The sequence below is a fragment of the Canis lupus genome, chromosome 24, assembly GCF_003254725.2.
Source record: "Canis lupus dingo isolate Sandy chromosome 24, ASM325472v2, whole genome shotgun sequence".
Classification (NCBI taxonomy): Eukaryota; Metazoa; Chordata; class Mammalia; order Carnivora; family Canidae; genus Canis; species Canis lupus.
The window spans coordinates 34,403,126-34,423,654 of record NC_064266.1 but is presented as its reverse complement, the minus strand read 5'-3'; the positions used below and the strand labels follow the sequence as shown (position 1 = coordinate 34,423,654).

Here is a 20,529-nt window from a genome sequence, read left to right as displayed (position 1 = left end):
AATGCTAATGTGTTCTACTGATTATCACCTTTTTCATTAAACAGTTTGGCTTTTCCAGAGCAACACATAAAGATCCACTGCGGTTTTATTTTAGCAGCTGTATTTTATCCCATTGCAAGGTGAAGTGTTGACTTCTTTGCCCAGGCACCTTATTTATTGGCTCTAGGTGGTTTTGCTGTTGGAAACAACTGCAGTGAAGACCCGTTTTGCCTATGTGGGAGTGTAGCCATAGGATGAATTCCTAGAAGTAGAGTCTCTCTGGTCAGAGGCCATGTGTGGTTGACATTTTGAGCGATACTGCCAAATTGCCCTCTAAAGGGATGGTTCTGATTTATGCTCCCTCCAGAAATGTAAGATCGTGTCTTTTTCTCTAGCATTGGTATTTTTTTCTCTCTAGTTTCCATTTATAGCCTAAGCTGTCTTCCTATCAGCTGAAAAGTTGAAAATGTTGGCAGTAAAGGTGGATTCTGAAGATATTCCCGATATAGAAGGGCAGGGGTGGAAGAAGTCCTGATAAGCTACTATCAGCTGAATGAGAAAGAGAAGTTCTTCTTTTCTCTCTGTGGAGGGGAGGAGAAGTCAAATTGCAGCTGAAAATGCAAGAAAGTTAATTAAATTTGGCTGAACTCCTGAAGGCTGGGACCTGATCCCAGAGCCCCCACCCCAGCTTTTGGTGCTTGCTTGTTAGAATAAACATTGCTGTAGTTTATTGACTGGAGAAACTTTTAACTATATAATGAGGTGTTTTACCTTCTTTTCATTCCTTTTGATTATGAGTATTTCAGAGTTCAGTCTTTTTAGGCCAAAGTGAAGAGATGGCATTTACTGTAGACACACAGCTACTCACACACACGAATATTCTGGTGAGACATAGGTCTCTTTTTATGAGCCCTAGTTTTGGAAAGTTAACACAGACAAAGGTTATGGCAAATCAGGAGGAGGGTCCCCCCCCCCCCGTTAAAAATTTATATATTTTAGAAAGAGGATGAGAGAAAGTGAGCATGAGCAGGAGAGAGAGATGCAGAGACAGAGAGTGAGAGAGCAAGAGAGAGAGATAGACTCTGCTGAACGTGGATCCAGATGGAAGGCTCGGTCTCACAACCCTGAGATCATGACCTGAGCCAAAATCAAGAGTTGGAAGCTTAACCAAACGAGCTACCCAGGGGCTCCAGGAGTTTTCTTCACCCACATAGAATATTAGACTAATACAGGGGTTCTCTCAGCCTTATAGTTGTCAGTTAGAATCATCTGGGGTACTTTTTAAAAAAAATCTTATTATTACTAATTTTTCTTTTTTTTTTTTAAGGTAGGCTCGATGCCCAGTGTGAGGCTTAAATTCATGACCTTGAGATCAAGAGTCACATGCTCAACTGACTGAGCCAGACAGGCACCCCATTTAAAGGGCCAGTGTCCAACCTTCCCCCAGGCTAGTTAATTCATATTCTTTGGGGGGCAGGGGTGGAGGTGGGAGATCGGGACCCAGGCATTAGGATCTTTTTGTTTAAAGCTCTATAGATTATTTCATTGTGAAGCCGAAATTAATAGTCTGTGCAGTACAAATGGGGATGGCAAATTTTATGGCCTTTGGACCAAATCTGGCCCCCCACCTGTTTTTGTAAATAAAGTTTTATTGGAACAGTGTCATCAGTTTATGTATTGTTTATGGCCACTTTGGCAGCCTGTTTATGGCCCGCAGAGCCCGATTTAATCTCTGGCATTTTACAGGAAGTTTGCTGATGCCTGGTAGAGTAGATAGTGTTTTGTTTTCTTTCTTTCTTTTTTTTTTTTCAAAGATTTTATTTATTTATTCATGAGAGACACATAGAAAGAGAGAGGCAGAGACACAGGCAGAGGGAGGAGCAGGCTCCATGCAAGGAGCCCAATGTGGGACTCGATCCCACGACTCCAGGATCATGTCCTGGGCCGAAGGCAGGTCTAAACCGCTGAGCTACCCATGGATCCCCAATGTTTTGTTTTCTTTTGGTAACTGCTGTGATTAGACATTATTGAGATTAGTGATGGAAAGTAGTTTTGTGAGATATTTCTCTCTTGGACTTTGTCCTTGAAAGGCTGCCTATTCCCCTAGGAATGCAGCCTGCTTTCTCATTTCTGAAAGCAGAAGTTATAAGACAGGCTTCATCTCCTTCCCCCTTTCCTGTCACATCCTCAGCTTAGCTATTGAAATCTTGAGTCTTCATACGGCTCTTGAATTGGATCTTTCTTTTTTGTTTCTGTTTCCCTAGCCCTCCCTCATCCTTTTCCCTCTTGCTGTTTTATTACTGTTTTCACTCTGTGTGTTCTCTTTGTAAGGCACTTCTCCAATAGATTTGCATGCACACCCCGTCCCCTGCTCTGAAGTGTATGCCTTTAGCCTGTCTCCTCTGTGAGCACCTCCAACCCTGTACAAACACATGCACACAGGTACTCACACACATGTATACATGTGCTCAGAGGTGGATATGATTTTTAGAGTCTTAGAGCCCTTTTTCGCAGGAGAAGGTTGGTATCCATTAGCTTTGAGCAGCTCACTTCCAGAATTTCCCTGAGGAGTGCCCTGGAGTATGTTTTTGGGAAAGGGCCCTTCCTAATCTTACCTTGGTGGGGACCTAATTTTGGTGATAAAATCAACTTGGAGCAGTTTTTTGCTCTGGTTAGCTAGCTGTGGGTACGTTGCCTGGGTCTCATGGGAAGCTGCCCCTCCTCCCCTTCCCCCAGTTGCTTTAAAGGAACGAGTCTCTAGGCGTGCAGGGTGAGAACCTGCCCCATTCCTGGGTGAAGGGGAGGGTGTGGGGGTCATGTTGGGAAATAGAAACGAGCAGAGAATGAAGGGTTTGAGCAGCCCTCATAGTCCAGGCCTCAGATTATACCCTGGGCCCCTTGCACAGCCTGTGGTGGGCATAGGTGCAATGTTGGGGTGGGGTTATTAGGGAGATGGAGGAAGTCTGAGGGTCAGCTCCCACATGGTAGCAGCAGGCTCAGAGGGCGCTTCTTGTCTTTGTCCTTGATGGATGCCACAGGCTTTCCAGTTGTTTTTCTGGGATCAGTCGGGGCAGGGAATGTGCCTCGCATTCTCTGCTTGGGGTCAGTTGGAGATGGGGGTGGGGGGGGGGACACCAGAGGGTGGCAGGCTCTGCCTGTGAAGTCTCCCATTTTTTCTGGGCCTGTACAGCCACCTTCATTTTGTCACACTTTCTTCCATTTTCGGGGGTATTAGAGGAAGTGGGGAAGGAATTCAAGCAATGTGAGCTCACAGACCCTTGGTCCACTTGGTCATATAAGGATCTGTGGCAGAAATGGGGAGGGTGGCCAGACCCCAGGCCCTGAGTCCTCCGTCAGAGGCCTTTGCCTGGGATCAGGGAATGGAGCTTGGACCGACGGTATCCGAGTGAGAAGATACAGGTTTAATATCCACAGCCAGTCCATTCACCCGACTTTAATTCAGATGGATGCCTGAGTCGAAAGGAGGGCCAACAGCTTGGCGAGAGTGGTCTGCCTCTGACATTTGTCTTCCTTTCTCACTTGAGGTCCAGTCTAGTCGACTAGGAATGAAAAGTGAAGTCTCTGTGATGACTGGGGAACTGGGCCCTCAGTTATGGGGCGGGTGCGGGGATGCACACCCTTTCTGATCTGGGCCTGGCGTGAAAAGTACACCCTGGCCAGACTCGGTGTGACTTTATCTGCTGATACTGAGACAATCTCACCGTTACCTTTGGCTCCCGAGCTCCCTAATGATGCGGAGTTCCACAGACAACCATCTGGCTGGGATTGTGCATTTTAAATATTGAAAGCTACCCAGGCGACTGTTGGAGTAGACGGGGTAAATCTGCCAGATGTGTTCTGGGACCATTATCTCCCAAGTCAGCCCATCGGCCAGCAGATGATGCTCTTGGGGCAAACCGGAAGAAGGTTAGAGGTTTTCCTCCTGCCACTGTGTTCTAATGTGTGTGTTTGCAGGAAGGAGGCAAAGTAATGAGGGGGGTTGCCTCCGTCTGGTATCCATCTGACGAGGGTGTCATTGTGTCTTCCAGATCGGAGCAAGGCCGAGATGGACCTGAAGGAGCTAAGCGAGTCAGTCCAGCAGCAGACAGCGCCCGTCCCCCTCATCTCGCCTAAGCGCCAGATCCGCAGCAGGTTCCAGCTGAATCTGGACAAGACCATAGAGAGTTGTAAAGCACAATTAGGTATGTCCTTTGGTTTGCTCGCACAGGCACTGTCGTCACCATCCTCACTGTTAACTCTTTGTAGGGTCACCGCCTGGATGAAGCCAGAGTTGGATCGTGGGCTGCTGTTAGCAGCTGCTTGACCTTGGCCCTGTTTGTGCAACTAAAATAGAGTTCCACTCGTGTTGGGATGTTTCAGGTTTGCTAGTCAGTGGCTCAGAGGGGTTCTTTGAATCCCACCCAGCTTATTCTCTGGTTGTGGCCACCTGCAGACTCCAGGTGGAGATAGTACGGGTGTTTGAAAAGGGAAAGAAAGATCCTCCTGAGTTTGCCCCTGTGCTCCCGGTCAGGACACGTCAGTGTCTTCCCCTCAGGATCAAGTCTGGCCCACAAATGTCCAACACAAACTCTTCTGCTGCAGGCTGAGCCCTTCCCACCTGGCACACGCATCCTGCTTCTATACCTGTTGCCTCCCTTCCTCTTCCCCGTGCTGCCTGCCTTCACACTGCCTACCTGAATCCTTTCCCTAAGGCTGAGCTTAGGCATCGCCTCTTCCAGGAAGTCTCCTCTGATTGCCCTCACCTCCCCATCTGCTGCCTCCTGTGGCACTTTATTGCTTGGAAGCATCAGCGGTCTCTTTGTGTGGGGGTGTCCCTCTAGCCTGGAAGCGAGACTGGAAGCTCCTTGAGGGCAGGGAGGTTGCCTTATAAGCATATACATTCTCCAAGGTACTTACTTGGTCTTGTGTACATAGCAGATTCTCTGGAATATTGGTTGACTTAAGTAAACAATGCCAGGACGGTATTTGCATAGAAGTAGGGGATGGCTGGCCTCAGGAAAGAGAGCCACACAAGGGTGGGTGAGGTTTACAGTGTCTGTGGGTACTTTGGACCTTGGGATGAGTAAGCTATAGTTAGGAGTCATCTAGAAGGGCCAGAGGAGGACATTCCTTGTTGGATTTTTGTTTTGTTAGGACACTGAATGGCATGGTTGAAATTTTGCAGGCCATTTAAATTTGTGCCTTGGGTCCTTCTGTGCAGCTGATCTGACTCCTCGATTTATTATTCATGTTAATAAGAATTTTAATATTTCTGTTTACCGGCTGTTTCCTGCATACCTTGCACAGTGCATAGATTGTCCTTAGAGGTTGTTGCCATTATCCATCCCATTTTGCAGATGAAGGAACTAAGGCTCAGAGACCACAGTCACCAGGTCAGAGTCACACAGTGAATCAAAGTATAAGAGCAGGATTTGAATTCATGTTTTTTGGGCTCTGGTACCCAAGCTTTTCTTATTATATATATGGTCACACTTGGCCTTGTGTCTGACTGTTAACTACGGTAAGCCTTAGGGACCCAAAAGTCATATCAGATCTGAGTTTTTGTATTTTGGCTTCTTCTGGTTTTGATTGAGCCCTGGTAGAGGCATATAATTATGTAATGATTCTGGTAGGCTGCTCATGGCTTTTATCTGTTTGCAGGTTTCCTTTTAGTATTTCTGGATCAGGACAGTGACCCCACTCATGGCCATTATTCTAGAATGAAGATAGTATAGATTGGGTTTTTCTCACTTGAAAATTTTAGGATATAGTATTTATTTATCTGCAGCCAGATGACACTCGCTGCTGGGAGCAGGATACATAAATCGGTTAAACGGAGTATGCTTTTGCCCATTTGTGTGTGTGTGTGAGAGAGTGAGAGAGAGAGAGTGAGTGTGTGTGTGTGTGTGTGTGTGTGTGTGAAACACCTGCTACAAAGTCATTTTGTCTGTCTGTTGATACAGATGTGGAAACGTGTGACTTTGCTCTTGACTCCACTGTCCGTGGAAGAACGGGTGGATAAGATGGCAATTCACCTCTGGACCAGCACAGAGCAGGAGGGTGGGCTGGTCACCCAGGTCAGCTGGAAATGGAAGCGGCCAGTGGCTTTGTGGCTCTAGCCAGCCACTGCCTTGCAGGCCTATGACCCAGAGTGGCTGGATCCTCTGCTCTTTTCCATACAAGCGCCCTGTCTTGATTTCTGTGTGAAGTTTCCTGATTTGTGAATTGGGCAATACGTTTATTGTAAGTGAAAAACAAACAACAAAGTATCTACTGAGCCAAACTCTTGCTTCCTAAATAACATGTGTGTGCTGGCCAGATGTGGCTTGTGGGCTGTGAGTTGGCAGCCTCTGCTTTGTAAGGCTTTGGCTTATTTCTTTGAGCCCTGGACACAATGGGAAAAGGACTTGAATGCTTTGGGAATTCGTGGGAAGAGCACTGGTGGTCTCTGAGGAACCCAGGGTTCTGGCCTTGCCTCTGTCTTGGTTTTCTTTATGTCCTAGGATAGGTGATTTCTCTGGGCCTCTATTTTCTGATCTGTATAATGGATCCATTTTAACAGCTCATCTCTGTTGTTCCCTTCCCTTCCTCCCATTCTCTACATCCTAAGTAGTTATCAGTGACGCAAACACATAGCTCTGGATAAATTTAAAATTTATGTTGTCTGGTCCCATGCCATTTTTGAATGTCAGTAACTGAAACCCTCTGCAAACCCAAGTTGCATTTATCAGCAGCTCACCGGTAACCCTACCAGGCCAGTGTGATGCGATTTGAAATGTTTTTTTTTTTTTTTTTTTTTTTTTTTTTTTTTATTCCAGCATTTGGCGTGGAAAATGTTTGCATTTTGGGTCCTGCTCTTTATTTTGTGACTACGCCACATGCTGGGTTTTCTCTTTGAATTTAGGCATAAATGAAATCTCGGAAGATGTTTACACGGCCGTAGAGCACAGCGATTCGGAAGATTCTGAGAAGTCTGATAGTAGCGATAGTGAGTATATCAGTGATGATGAGCAGAAGTCCAAGAATGAGCCAGAAGACGCAGAGGACAAAGAGGGTAGTCGGATGGACAAAGAGCCATCGGCTGTCAAAAAAAAGCCCAAACTGGCCAACCCAGTGGAGACTAAGGAGGAGCTGAAAAGCACATCACCAGCCAGCGAGAAAGCAGATCCGGGCTCAGTCAAGGAAAAGGCAAGCCCCCAGCCTGAGAAGGACTTTTCAGAAAAAGCAAAAGCCTCCCCTCATCCCACAAAGGATAAACTGAAGGGGAAAGATGAGACTGATTCCCCAACAGTGCATTTGGGCCTGGACTCCGATTCAGAAAGTGAACTTGTCATAGATTTAGGAGAAGACCATTCTGGGCGGGAGGGTCGTAAAAATAAGAAGGAACCCAAAGAAACATCTCCCAAGCAGGATGGTAAGTGATTGCACCACTTTCTGGTTTCTTGATTTAGTTTAGAGTGCCACCTTGTGTTTGTATTCCCAGAAGGTACGTGACCCTCCGATGTCACAAAGGGTGGCACCAGAACACAGCCTTGATTGGCTCAAGGTCACCTAGCTAAGTCACTGATCAGGCCCAGGACTGACCCCCTTCCCTCCAGCCCCCCACCCACCCCAGGCCTGCCTGCCTATCATCTGCTTAGTACTTATCCCATTGCGGTTGATTTTGAGCCCAGAAAAATAAAAAGTGGTAGGTGTTTCCAGCAGTCAGGTCATTTTTAGCTGAAGCATCTTTTCTCCCAACAGGCTTATTCACTTCCCTAAAGTGTCAACATTTAGACCTGTGACACAGTTGAAATTGTTAGAAGAGTGCAGGTCAAAGATCTTGATGAGTTCAGCTTCCTTTCATGCTGCCCAGACCCCTCACCAGTGCCTTTTCTTACTGGAATAGGAGAGTATTTGGGGAGATGGTCCCAGAATGCTGAGTGCTCCTTGGGGCAGTAGACACAGAGAAAGCATTCGATGGGGGGGCACCTGAATTGGTGTTCCACCATCTATGTGTTTCATGGACCCGAGTCCAGGATTTCTCAGCCCTGGCTCTATTGATGTTTTATGCTGAGTGGTACTTTATCCTCTACAATGGAGCATGTTTAACATCATCCTGGGCCTCTGCCCACTGGATGCCAGTAGCATCTGCCCAGTTGTGGCAGTCAAGGATTTTTTTTTTTTTTTTTTTTTTTTTGTTCCCTGGGAAGGAGAATCTCCTCTGGCTGAGAACCAGTGCCTGATCCGAGTGGTACCCCCATTGCTGATGTTACAGATTGAACCAATAGTAGCTGCCTGGAAGCCTGCGTGGCCCAGGCCTCTTGGCAGACCCTCCAGATGGAATGTGTGAATGATGTGAAGGGTGTCCTTCCCGTGGACAAAGCAATCCGCACCCTTTTTCCATTGGTTTGGCGAATGGGTATGAGGGGATTCCAACGTACGCAAGAAAGATAATGCAGAATTAATGGAGGGCCCAGGAAAAATGTTGCCTAAGGACAAACTGGAAGTCGTGGCTGTAAAATTTTATGTACTTTGTGAGTACCATCAGGGAAAAGCAGGCTCAATTTCTGACCATGCCCGACTTTTGAGGGGAGCTGATTTCTCAACCCAACTCTTGAGTAAGATGTGATTCTATGCCCCCCTGGGGATTTCTGAATCTGGCTGCTTACAGGAAGTTGGGGATGGGCCTTGAGAATCTTTCTTCTGTGTCCTTGTCAGCCTGGACTGCCACGGAACCTCAGTTGTTATGGAGAGAAAATTCTTGCAGTTTGTCAGTGAGGATGGAATGAAATGTGCCTGAATGGTGCAGTGGAGGGAGAAAGAGAAGCAGTTGACTGTGGGCAGGAAGGATAGAATGCCATTCCATTCCTGAGTCACCTTAGAGTTTATGGGTAGTCTCTAAAAATTCTGATGATGTGTGGATTGGGGTTTGAGGCAAATGTGGCAGAAAATAATCAGGGAGTGCTATTTATTCCATGTGGTTTATGGGAATATTCGGGTATAGAGATGGCAGTGCTCCTGTGAATGATATAGCTATACTGTTCCTTATTTTCTGAAACATAGCTTTTGATGGATTGGTTTTATGCCTCTTCCCCTTCCAGAAAGAATCTGTAACAGACTGACAAGAAGATTTAATCATGAGACAAAATGAAAATAAAGTCTGTAAAAGATAAAAGTAGAATAGTAGGAGGTTCTGGGAAAGTTTAGGCACAGGAATAGGTTCCAGCCTTCAGATTGGCAAAATTGGGCTTTCATGTTGGCTGTGAGCTTCCTAGCAGTCAAAGCAAAAAGAGAAATACTTTAGTCCCTTAAAAGTTCTCTTATTTTTCCAAAAAGTTGGGGAGGAGGGGAAACCCAGTTGATTAAATGAAACACAGCTCTTCCTTGCACTGATGTTTGAAAGAAATATGTCCAGGGGATCCCAAGTGAGTGGTGGATGTAATTAAGAAGATGATTCTAAAATATGATTCAGTTAGGATGTCATCCCAGAGGTTGGAACAAAGACCTACCAGTCTTAAATCTAGAGCCGTTTGATGGTAGTTTTGGTCTTGAAGAATTGGCTTTGTATCAGGTTTTGTATCAGACTCTGCAGTAGAGCATTTTTTTCTTTTCTTTCTTTTTTTTTTTTAAAGATTTTATTTATTTATTCATGAGAGACCCACAGAGAGAGGAGAAGCAGAGACACAGGCAGAGGGAGAAGCAGGCTCCATGTAGGGAGGCCGATGTGGCACTTGATCTCAGGACTCCAGGATCACATCCTGAGCCAAAGGCAGACACTCGATCACTGAGCTACCCAGGCATCCCTAGAGCATTTTTTTCAATGGTGTATTTTCACTTTCAAGTTTTTTTTTTTTTTTTTAAAGATTTTATTTATTTATTCATGATAGTCACACAGAGAGAGAGAGAGAGGCAGAGACATAGGCAGAGGGAGAAGCAGGCTCCATGCAGGGAGCCCGATGTGGGATTCGATCCCGGGTCTCCAGGATCGCGCCCTGGGCCAAAGGCAGGCACCAAACCGCTGCGCCACCCAGGGATCCCTCACTTTCAAGTTTATTAGGTAAAGAGCATATTACAGTGTGCCACGGTGACCTTCAGCTCACCTTTAGCCAGGAATGCTGCTTATATGTAGAATAGGCAGCCTGAGGTAGCAAAATAGCTTTCTAGTTGGTGATCTCAGAATAGAGGCAAAGGGAGGCTTCCTTAGAGACCCCGCTGTGCTTCCCTTACAACACCGGTAATTTCCATCTTTCTCTTAGAAAGACCCCCCTTCAGGTACTAGAATAAGTAGGTTAATTAAGTAGGGGCAGCTTCTGGAGTGTTGGCCTTGAAGAGATTCACCCTTTTCTGGGCTCTCGGTTTGATTATACACTCAAAATTTCTGGGACAAATGGAATTTCCTACCCCCCCACTTCCCCCAGTAAACCATTAGAATCTTCTAGAAATCAAAATATTTTAGTATATAATTGGTAACCCCAAAGGGTACTTTGAGCCTAGAATCTTTTTTTGGATTGCACACTCCACAGTTTTTATTTGGAACAGAGGGCCAGCCATCACCACTGCAGAGCAGCAGCCCACCCACAAAGTTACTCTTTGCTTCTGCAAATCAGTAGAAAGAAAAGGACCTATTTGTGGTTGTCCTTTGTCTGAGGAGAGAGGGGCTAGGTTAGCTTCTCAACAGTAATGATATATATATTCATCACCTGGAAGGAAAGGGAGGCATGGAAGGTGCTTCTCTGCAAGTTAGAAGCTCCACCAGGGGACTGCCCTGGTGCACGGCTCTTAGAAAACCTGGGTTCAGAGCCCCCTTTCCTCCTGGAAGGTACAGGGGCTGTATCCAGTATCCAGCACGCAAAGTCATCCCGGCAAAGGATCAGGGTTCCTCACTGTATGAAGAGCTCCCTCCCTTTCCGGCTCCACTTATGAACTTGGCTGGGCTCTTCCTTCCTCTCCAGAGGAGCAGGAAGGCGGAGGAGAGCCAGACAGATGGGACGGCCACCAAGGAAGCTCCCTGCACCCCCTGGCCTCCTGAGTCAGGAAAGTCAGCCCCCCTCCCCTTTCTTTTTTTTCTGTCACTCTCCTTGACTTCCTAAAACTCAGGGTACTGAATATCCTTCCTGGAATAATCAAGGTCATGTCTTTTCTGGGTTACATAAATCTGAAAGGCACTTATGTCAAGGTACATTGTCTGATAAGTTGGGGGTGCTGACTTGTACCTATGTTTTGTGTGTGATCCCTGGGCATCCTCTCTCGGGGGCAGACCCGCTCCACTGGTGGCTGGGACCTCGGCGGTGATAACGGACCCCCCTTTACAAATGAGCACAAGGGGGCTACCCCTTCTGTGCTGCTCAGTGCTTCTGGCTCTAACCCGCCTTCCTGCCACTCCTCACTGCCTGCTCTCACTGACCAAAATGCTGGCTGCTCCTGGACACGTCTTGGCTGTCGCAGTCACCCTCCAAATTCTCACTTCCGCCTGTTGAAATCCTGCCCCTCCCTCACAGCCCCCCCTCCCAGAAGACAGACTCCCGGAAAGCAGCCTTTTCCAAATTTGTCATTTACATTCATTATTCTTGCCCTTCCCAAGTCTTGCTTTGTATAATCATTGACTTCGTATTTTTATTTAAAGCTACTCTAAAATAAACTATGCTTTTAAAGCTCATTTTAGATGTAGATTTGACCATCGCACCAGTTATTGCCTGATAAAAGGTGGCAGTGGGAATAAACATATCAGAATTAAAAGCAGGGCGTATGCTTCCCATGATGAACACTAAGTAACATGCAGAATTGTCGAATCACGATATTGTACACCTGCAACAAATAGAACACCGTATGTTAACTCGACTGGAATTAAAGTGGAAAAAAAAACATTATAAAACAATATCAACAGCAACAAAGAAGCAAGTCTCCTTAGAGATAAATACCATGGTGTTGGGAAGGTTCTGGCTATGGAGTGGAATTCCCTTTAGTCCCAGGGGTCAAGGCCATTAAGAGCACACTGGGACTTAGTCCTGGAGGGAGTCAGAGGTCAAGGGAGACTCTCCTTCTGGGTGACTTCATGTTTCCAGTGCTTTGGCCCTTGGGAAGTTACCTGATACTTAGGGGTACAGGCTCTATAGGTTCTTTAGCCAAAAGGATTCTCTTAATCTCTGGGTCGACTTTGGTTGGGTGTTTCACAAAGTGCTTACCCAGTTCTAACCGTAACACAAGACAGCTTGTGGTGGTTCTGTTCCTCCACTCACTGGTGGACAGCTTGAGGGCAGGGGCTGGGTCTAGTTCGCCTCATTTGCCCCAGAGGCCCCTATAGGAGCCTCCGATGTGGGCAAGAAGAGGCCGACACTCTGAGATAGATACACAGCAGCGGCCTCTGTGGATAAGGTGAGATGTGCTCCTCCATCGGGGGTGGGGTCCTCCCACACTGAATTTGTTCAGCATTCTTGGTTGGCCTTGCTTTGTTTAACCCAGAACATGCTGGAGAAGAGAAACCCCGCAGGTGAACCTGAGTCCAATCTCTCCTCTTCTGTCCCCCCCGCCCCCCGACGCATCAGCTTTAGTTGTAGGCAAAGCTCCACCGTCCACTACGGCGGGCAGCCAGTCCCCACCTGAAACTCCGCTCCTCACCCGCTCCTCCTCCCAAACACCCACGGCTGGTGTCACGGCCACCACCAGCACCACGTCCACGGTCACGGCCCCGGCCGCCACCGCCGCCGCCGCCACTGCCGCCGCCACGGGAAGCCCGGTGAAAAAGCAGAGGCCGCTTTTACCGAAGGAGACTGCCCCGGCCGTGCAGCGGGTCGTGTGGAACTCGTCAAGTAAGTTTCAAACGTCTTCCCAAAAGTGGCACATGCAGAAGATACAGCGCCAGCAGCAGAGCCAGCAGCAGAGCCAGCAGCCTCAGTCTACCCAGGGGACGAGATATCAGACCAGACAGGCTGTGAAAGGTACCATGCCCCCTTCTGTTCAACGTGGCGCCCACTCCCTCCTCGCCACATCGACAGGAGAGACAGAAATGTTTTTCTTTTTTTTTCTTTTCTTTTTTTTTTTCAGTTCTTTTTTGTTTCATGGCCTTTGTATCTTGAAGGCCTCGCGCATTCCATGTGGCATTATTTTTAAAAGTTGTTTTGCGACTTGTTTTTTTCACTTTTATTTTTTTTCCCCCTCTGTGTTAGAAACAATACATGCATATAGGCTTCTTAGAGAGGGGTAAAATATTTGCCCCACAATCTGTTGTCTTGACCGAACTTCCATTCCATTCTTCACCCTTTCTCAGTGGCCACTGTTAACCGTGAAACCTTTTTTATGCATGTATGCATATATATTTATGTATATATGACTCTTCATAAAAATAGTATTTTTTTCTTTTTCCTTTTTTTAAAACATACAAATGGTACCATACTTTTTTTTCTTCTTTTTTTCTTTTTTTTTTTTCACCCATCAGCATGTTTTGGAAGTTCATCCATGTTAGCACATATAGCTCTATCTATGTTATTTTGGACTGCTGCATAGTATTCCACAGTTGATTTAAATCAAGTATTCCCCTACTGATGGGCATTTAGGTTGCTCCCAGTTTTTTTTTTTCCCCCTGTTGTAAGCAGTGCTGCAATGAATACCTTTGTGTAAATTTTCTTGTGCACACCCATGAACCTCTTGGCATTATTTTGGGAAGAGTATGGTGTGAGGAATTGGTAGCAAAGGGTATCTTGATAACTAGAGATTAGCCACCTACAGAAGAAGAGCCAGCATCAAGCACCAGTTGGCGAAGTTGTGGAGTCAAAACCACCCCCAGCCATGGAGGAGGCTCCATCTGGCATTGCTTGGATGAGTACCAGTTGGCCCAGCTTTCGTGAGCGCTAATGCAGATCTTGTCTCGCAGGGAAGCCTAGATCTAGATCCTTAGAGGTTGGGGTCTTTAGTTGAAACTCTCACATACTGAGTGCATCCTAGTGAGTAGAAGTATAAAGAGTTGCAGCAGGGTATGGGTCGAAAGGTAGCCAGGTCTCGAACAGCCCCTAAGAACCCTTTTGAAGACTGGAGGGTAGGAAGATTGGACAGGTGCAGTGGGAGTGCAGCTGGATTGCTCGCGGTATTTAAAGAGCTAATGGGACAGGATTGAATCCTAGTTCCAGTCTTTTTTTTGGTGTGTGTTCGTACCCGGTAAAAATTAGGAGCTTCTCCAGGGGAATTTAGGTGCTAGCAAGAAGAGGCCCATTGATGGTGTGGTTCTCAGTTTCCAAGTTGTCTTGTGTCAAAGACAAAGCTGGATACTAGTTAACCTGGTAAGGATGGGTTGTAATCAATATGTACTATTACAACAGGGAGAAAGCAGTCCAGCAGGAACTGAAGTCATTCCCAATTTGTACAGAAGTGACTGGGCGTTTTAAAAGGAGGATGAGTGTGGTGAGGGTGGGAAGGGACTGTGTAGAGACTCCAGTAGAGTCAGGGAGGTGAAATTTTACAAAAAATGGGAAGTAGTGGTTGGTCCATGTGAAACCCATACGGGGTTGCTAATAATGCTTTTTGGAGTTAGACTCCTACCATCCCATAGAGACCAGGAGACAGGGGTCGTCGAGTGTTGGCTAGAACAAATGGTAAATTCACTTGGCAGCCTTGGTTTCTCAGGCAGGTACTTTGGCAGCGGGGACTGGAGTCATCCTAGAGAAGTGAACTTGAGCTGTTGGAAGCCATGTTAGTGTTTACGGAAGGCTTTATGGGCCAAGCTTGAGGCCTAGTCCCAGAAAAGGCTGAGAGGATCCTGGCCAGAATCTGGTCACGATGAGAATCTCTGTCACTTGAATAGAAGAGCTTAAGCAATGGACGTCAGGGACCTCACTCCCTCTCCACAGCTTCTTGCTGGGTTGGGCCCTTCCCACAGCAGTGGGGTGACCGGGACCCTTTGCTTTCCTAGCTGTGCAGCAGAAGGAGATCACGCAGAGTCCATCCACTTCCACCATCACCCTGGTGACCAGCACTCAGTCATCACCCCTGGTCACCAGCTCGGGGTCTGCAAGCACCCTCGCATCCTCAGTCAACGCAGACCTGCCTATCGCCACTGCCTCCGCCGACGTCGCTGCGGACATTGCCAAGTACACTAGTAAAGTGAGTGCTGTGGTGCCGGGTTGGGGGCTAGGGGCGTGTTCTGCCAGAGGACCGACTTCCTATTGGGAGCCAGGAGGATCATGACCTCACAGGCTTTATGGGGTGCTCAGGAGGGGAGATCCTGTTTTTCCTGAGGATCTCCAAGTCCAAATTCTTCCATCTGCATCTAATGTTGAATCTAAGCAGAGAAATCTTGGATGCACTGCATCTTACTCTGAGGCCTTTGATTCTACAGTCAGTACATAGCTGGAAAATGACATCGATTGATGTCAATCATCATGTCTCTCATTGACAGAGTTTCCTTAACACGCTGTTTGTCATTTAATAACAGACCAAGGTGTTGGTTTGCATTTAGTAGCCACGTGGAACAAAGTGACTGAGTCTTAAGAAGGAGATGTGTAAGGTATGACGTTAGGCCTAGATTTTTCAGGAACCAGGATGGCCTAGGGAGTACTGGATTCTGTCCTGATTTTCCCACCCTCTGGGGCGCGGTGACCGGATTCCCCGAAGTGGGTTCATTGATGGGTGTTCTCTCCTGCAGGCTCTTTGTTTGAATTTGCCAGGTGCTTCTGTGCTCGCTCTTGAATCCATCCTAGAGCTGTTTTCACCATCATGTGAGAGTGCACTGGAGTGTGTGTGTGGGTCCATGTGGGACTGCTTGATAGCAGAATAACCACCAGAATGTCAGCTCCCTGAGAGCAGGAGTTGGTCTATTTTGCTTACCTCGAAGGCCTAGAAGAGTGCCCGGTACACACAGTACATGTTGGTACAGAGTTGTCAAGTGAATGCATGCTGATTGATGCCTGACTTCACTTCATCAGGCTTGTTACTCTCAGTGGTTGTTAATAGTAGTTACTGAGTAATAACCTAGTAAGAAAGAGTATTTATTATATTACTAAGCAGGCAGTAATAATAACTTACTCTTCACTAATGAGTAAATTACTAATTAGTTGCTAATGAGTAAACTATCCAGGTTTATAGAAAAAAATGGGTGACAGTTATTGGGAATGGTTGTATCTAGAATTCTTGAAGTCTCATGGTAAAGATTCCTTTATTATATTGTGTTAAAAGTAGGCTCCCTTTTAGTTCTGGATGACAAGACCTTTATAATCTTTTACTGATGTGTTTTTGTTGGTCATTTCCTTTTTATTCCTTCTTTCTAGGTGTATCAGGTATCACTTGATAACAAATTACCACAAAACATAGCAACTTAAAAGAATGTACATTTTTAAAAAATAAGATTTATTTATTCATGAGAGACACAGAGAGAGAGAGGCAGAGAGAGACATAGAAGGAGAAGCAGGGTCCTCACAGGGAGCCCGATGTGGGACTCGATCCCTGGATCTGAGATCATGCCCTGAGCCGAAGGCAGTCACTAAGCCGCAGAGCCACCCAGGTGTCCCAACAATGCACATTTCTTATCTCACGGTTTCTGTGGTCAGGAGTCGGCATGGCTAAGCTAGGTGCTCTGCTTTAGGTCCTCTGGCAGGCTGCTGTCAAGGTGTCTGCTAGAGTAGGGGTTTCATCTGAAGGCTCAACCGGGAAAGGATCTATTTCCTTTAGAATTTATTTAGGTGGTTGTGAGTAGGGTTCACTTCCTCGAGGGCTTTTGGGTTGCGGTCTTCAGGTCCTAGCTGGCTCTTTGCTGGAGGCTGCCCTCAGTTCTTGCCTTGTGGGCCTTCACAATTGGCCGTTTGCTTCCTCAAAGCCCGTGATAGAGCCTGTTAGCACGATGGAAGTCAGCCTCATGTCACCTGATCTCAGAAGTGACAGCCCATTACCTTTGTCACATTTCTGTGGTTAGAAGTAGATCACTAGGCCAGCGTACACTGGAAGGGAGGAGATTCCACAAGGTCACAAACACCAGAGCCCTGGGATAACTGTCTGTTACATTGGATAAGATGGTAGTACACTCGCTAATGTTTGGGTAGTGGCGCTCCGGGCCAGACACTGCTGTAAGTGTCTGTTACATTATGCTCGTATGTTACTCATTCGGCCTTCATGACAAATTGATGAGGTAGATACTATTATCCTCCCCATTTTATGGATGAGACAACTGAGGCCTGTCAAGGTTACACGGTCTGAATGGTTGAGCTGCATTTGAATGGTAGCAGCCAGGCTCTCGAGAGTGGCTTTGAGCCAGTTTGTGAATGCCCATGAAGCCTACTGACCACAGATATTCAGTGTCCATGAATTGATTGTTCTTGCACGTGGCTTTTTAAAGCAACCCTATCTGACGTTCCCAAGTCCTGCCAATCCCCTTCCCGTCCCCTACACTCCCACCCCTTCCTTCCTGCCTTCCCCAGCTAGAGAGAGAATCAGAACTGGTCTTGGGCATAACTTTGTCTCTCATTTAGTAAGTCTGTCCTCCTTTTGAATAAAATACATGAATTGTTACAGAGTCCCTGAGTGTCAGAATAGGAAAGATTCAAGGCGCAGTTATTTATGGCCATTCTCGATTTTAGTCTTAACTGTCCACCAGCTAGTATTGATTTAATATTTTTATGTAAGTTAATTTTATTTAAATTGACTAAGTTAAGAAACTAAAATAAAATTGGGTCTAACATTGCCGGATCACCATTCCTTGTCAAGGCTTGAAGTGTAAGCCTATTTTTAGAGAGATTGTCCTAAAAGTGTTTGGTACATGCTGGCACCAAACAGAGACTTTCTTCCTAATGTGGTGATATGCAGGATTACAGGAGAATGGGAAGGCGTTCATTTTTCATTACTGATTTAAGGTGGTGTTTGGTTTTGCCTAAATGGTCTCGTGTTCTGGCTGTCTAGCCTTAGACTACTTTCTAGTGATTTTTTTTTGAGGGGTCTAAGCTCCTCGTTTACAGATGGAGAAACAGACCTACTGAGTGGACCTGGCTTGTGGTTTGCACTGAGCTAGTTTTCTGAGCTCCTGCAGTGAGTTTGATTTCATTACCTTTGGCGGCCCCCTTTGCTCTTACAGCAAAATTGAGGGGTGAACTTTTTGATAGACATTTTCTTTGCAGTTAAGAAAATGAACACAGTGACATATTTTCGGAGCTGATGAACTTCCCTGCCTCTGAGGTGACCTGGAGTCGAAGACCCAGATTTGTGTGTTTTGGCAGAAGGGTGCTCTTTAGTGATGTTGCGTTCTTTGCTATATTTGGAAGAAAGAGTGAAAATCTGTCCACAAATCCATGATTTCTTTAAAATGGAATGTAACCATTGCATTAGTAATATATTGAATTTCATCCACTTTCTAAAGTTTTCTTGTAAAGCAATTTAGTTTTAATATTTAAAACTGACGTGTTTGGTGCAGCGGGGCAGGAGGCCCAAACAGAACGACTGCATAAAGCACAAAGTGTTTTTCCTGGCTGCATCTGTGTGTGGCCTCCGAAAAAGCTAGCAGTGAAAATCTCAACAGACATCGTGTTCGTTTTTCTCCCATTTTGGGGTGAACTTGGGGTTACTATTTTGGGGGTTGGCAGTTTCTTCATTATAGCTCATGTGAATTTTTTGTTTTTCTATAGAAATAAGATGAACAGGTATTTCTTTCTGAACACCTACTCTGTGGTAGGTACTGAACCATATCATAGTCTTTTTTTTTTTTTTTTAATTTTTTATTTATTTATGATAGTCACACACAGAGAGAGAGAGAGGCAGAGACATAGGCAGAGGGAGAAGCAGGCTCCATGCACCGGGAGCCTGATGTGGGATTCGATCCCGGGTCTCCAGGATCGCGCTCTGGGCCAAAGGCAGGCGCTAAGCCGCTGTGCCACCCAGGGTTCCCCATATCATAGTCTTCACATGGATTTCTCATGTAAACCTTGTGCATACCCTACATGGGGGCACTGTAGTTACCCCCATGGCTCAGGGAGAGGGTGATGGCAGGAGCAAATCACAGGCATCAGATATAAGGGTGGTCTGGGTTTTGCTTTCTTGCTGGATCGGAGCAAACTGCAAAACACAGTGGAGACTTGGCCGCAGCCAGGCCAGGCCTGAGGCCTCACGTTGGGTCTTCTGTCCTCCCCTCTTTCTCTTGGGATGGGGGCCGGATCAGGCAGCAAGTGGGAGGTTGGAAAGAAATCCTCCTGCAGATACCTTCAGACAGCAGGGAACTAGGTGCTTGCTACGTGAACCTGAGCCCATGTCACAAACTCGCTGCCTTCCGGCTTCAGATAATGAAAGTGAAGGAAGATGGGAAGCCGACTAGCAAGGCAGAGAATGGATGCCCTGACCAAAGCCTTCAGATAATGAACCTGCTCTGTCCACACAACGGACTGTATTATTTGTCCATAAAAAGGAATGAAGTACTTAGAGGCCCTGCGACACAGATAAATCTTGAAAATTTTGTGCTAAGTTGAAGAAGGACCACATATTATGTGATTCCATAGACACAAAATATCTAGAGGAGGCAAATCCTTAGGTGTAGAAAGCAGATCAGCAGTGGGATGGTGGGTCGGGGTATAGGGGGTGATAGGGCTCTTAAGAGGGTTAGTGGGTTTTCTTTTTGGGGTGATGTGAAGGTTCTGAACCATGGGGATAGATGTGCAACTCTGAATCTACTCGAAGCTATTGACTTGTGCACTGTAACGGCTGAATTGGTATATGAATGAGATCTCAATAAAACTTTTTTTTCTTTTTTTTTTTTAAAGTGGTAAGGAATTAAGAAACAGTCACAAAAGGAAACAGTCCCTCCCTCAAATCCTCAGTGCTGGCCACACCAAATATGCCTGGGGCCCAAATTTGGCCCCTCCAGATTAGCCATTGCCTCTAGAAACTAGCTTTATTTTGTAGGTGATTCATCACTGCCCTGGTTTATACCGGTTTCTCAACCTTAGGACTAGTGACACTGTGGGCTGGAGGATTCTTTGTTCTGTGCACTGTAGGGTATTTAGCTCATCCTTGGCCCCCACCCACTAGATGCCAATCCCCCTCCCCCCCCAGCCCTGCTATGACAACCACAGATGCCTCCTGTCCCATGAGGGGCAGATCGCCCCCTGTTGAGAACCACTGCTGTATGTTAGATAGATTTTTAGATGTATGTCATCTTGAAAAGCCCCAGGGAGATGATCACCTGAATTGTTTCTGTTTTTATCTTTCAGATGATGGATGCAATAAAAGGGACAATGACAGAGATATACAACGATCTTTCTAAAAACACTACCGGAAGCACAATAGCCGAGGTCAGAGATGACACGTAATTCTTCACTTGCTAAGAATGTTTTATGGGCTGCTGTAAAATGGTGCCAGGAAGCAACTTCTCTGGAAGTCCCTCCAGGGGGCTCTGCCAATTGTGGTTGTTGGGGAGGGTACTTCTTCATTTAGTCAAAAGGCTGGCTCTGTGGGGACGCACCCTGCTTTGTGTGATCAGAGGACAGGCACCAAACTGGAGCCTGAGTTCACCCCCTGGTGAAATTGGAGATCCTTCCGCTCCTTTGGCCCTGTGTATAATTGTCTCCTGGCTCTGTGTAAGCATGGACTTTCTTATGCAAGTGATCTTTG

At 46.4% G+C, this 20,529-nt stretch overlaps 1 protein-coding gene across 23 annotated transcripts in view; it reads left to right on the top strand.

The window, feature by feature from the left end:
• ZMYND8 (zinc finger MYND-type containing 8) overlaps positions 1-20,529 on the top strand; it is a 143,492-nt gene that overhangs the window by 105,258 nt on the left and 17,705 nt on the right. For 18 of the 23 annotated variants that reach the window (XM_025470320.3, XM_025470332.3, XM_025470326.3 and 15 more), the window contains 5 exons: positions 4,029-4,181; positions 6,884-7,393; positions 12,504-12,896; positions 14,861-15,051; positions 20,130-20,210. In XM_025470320.3, the coding sequence (XP_025326105.1) occupies positions 4,029-4,181; positions 6,884-7,393; positions 12,504-12,896; positions 14,861-15,051; positions 20,130-20,210 (1,328 nt within the window). The remainder of the gene's footprint in view (positions 1-4,028; positions 4,182-6,883; positions 7,394-12,503; positions 12,897-14,860; positions 15,052-20,129; positions 20,211-20,529) is intronic. The other 5 variants (XM_025470335.3, XM_025470334.3, XM_025470325.3 and 2 more) reach the window with 2 other exon arrangements.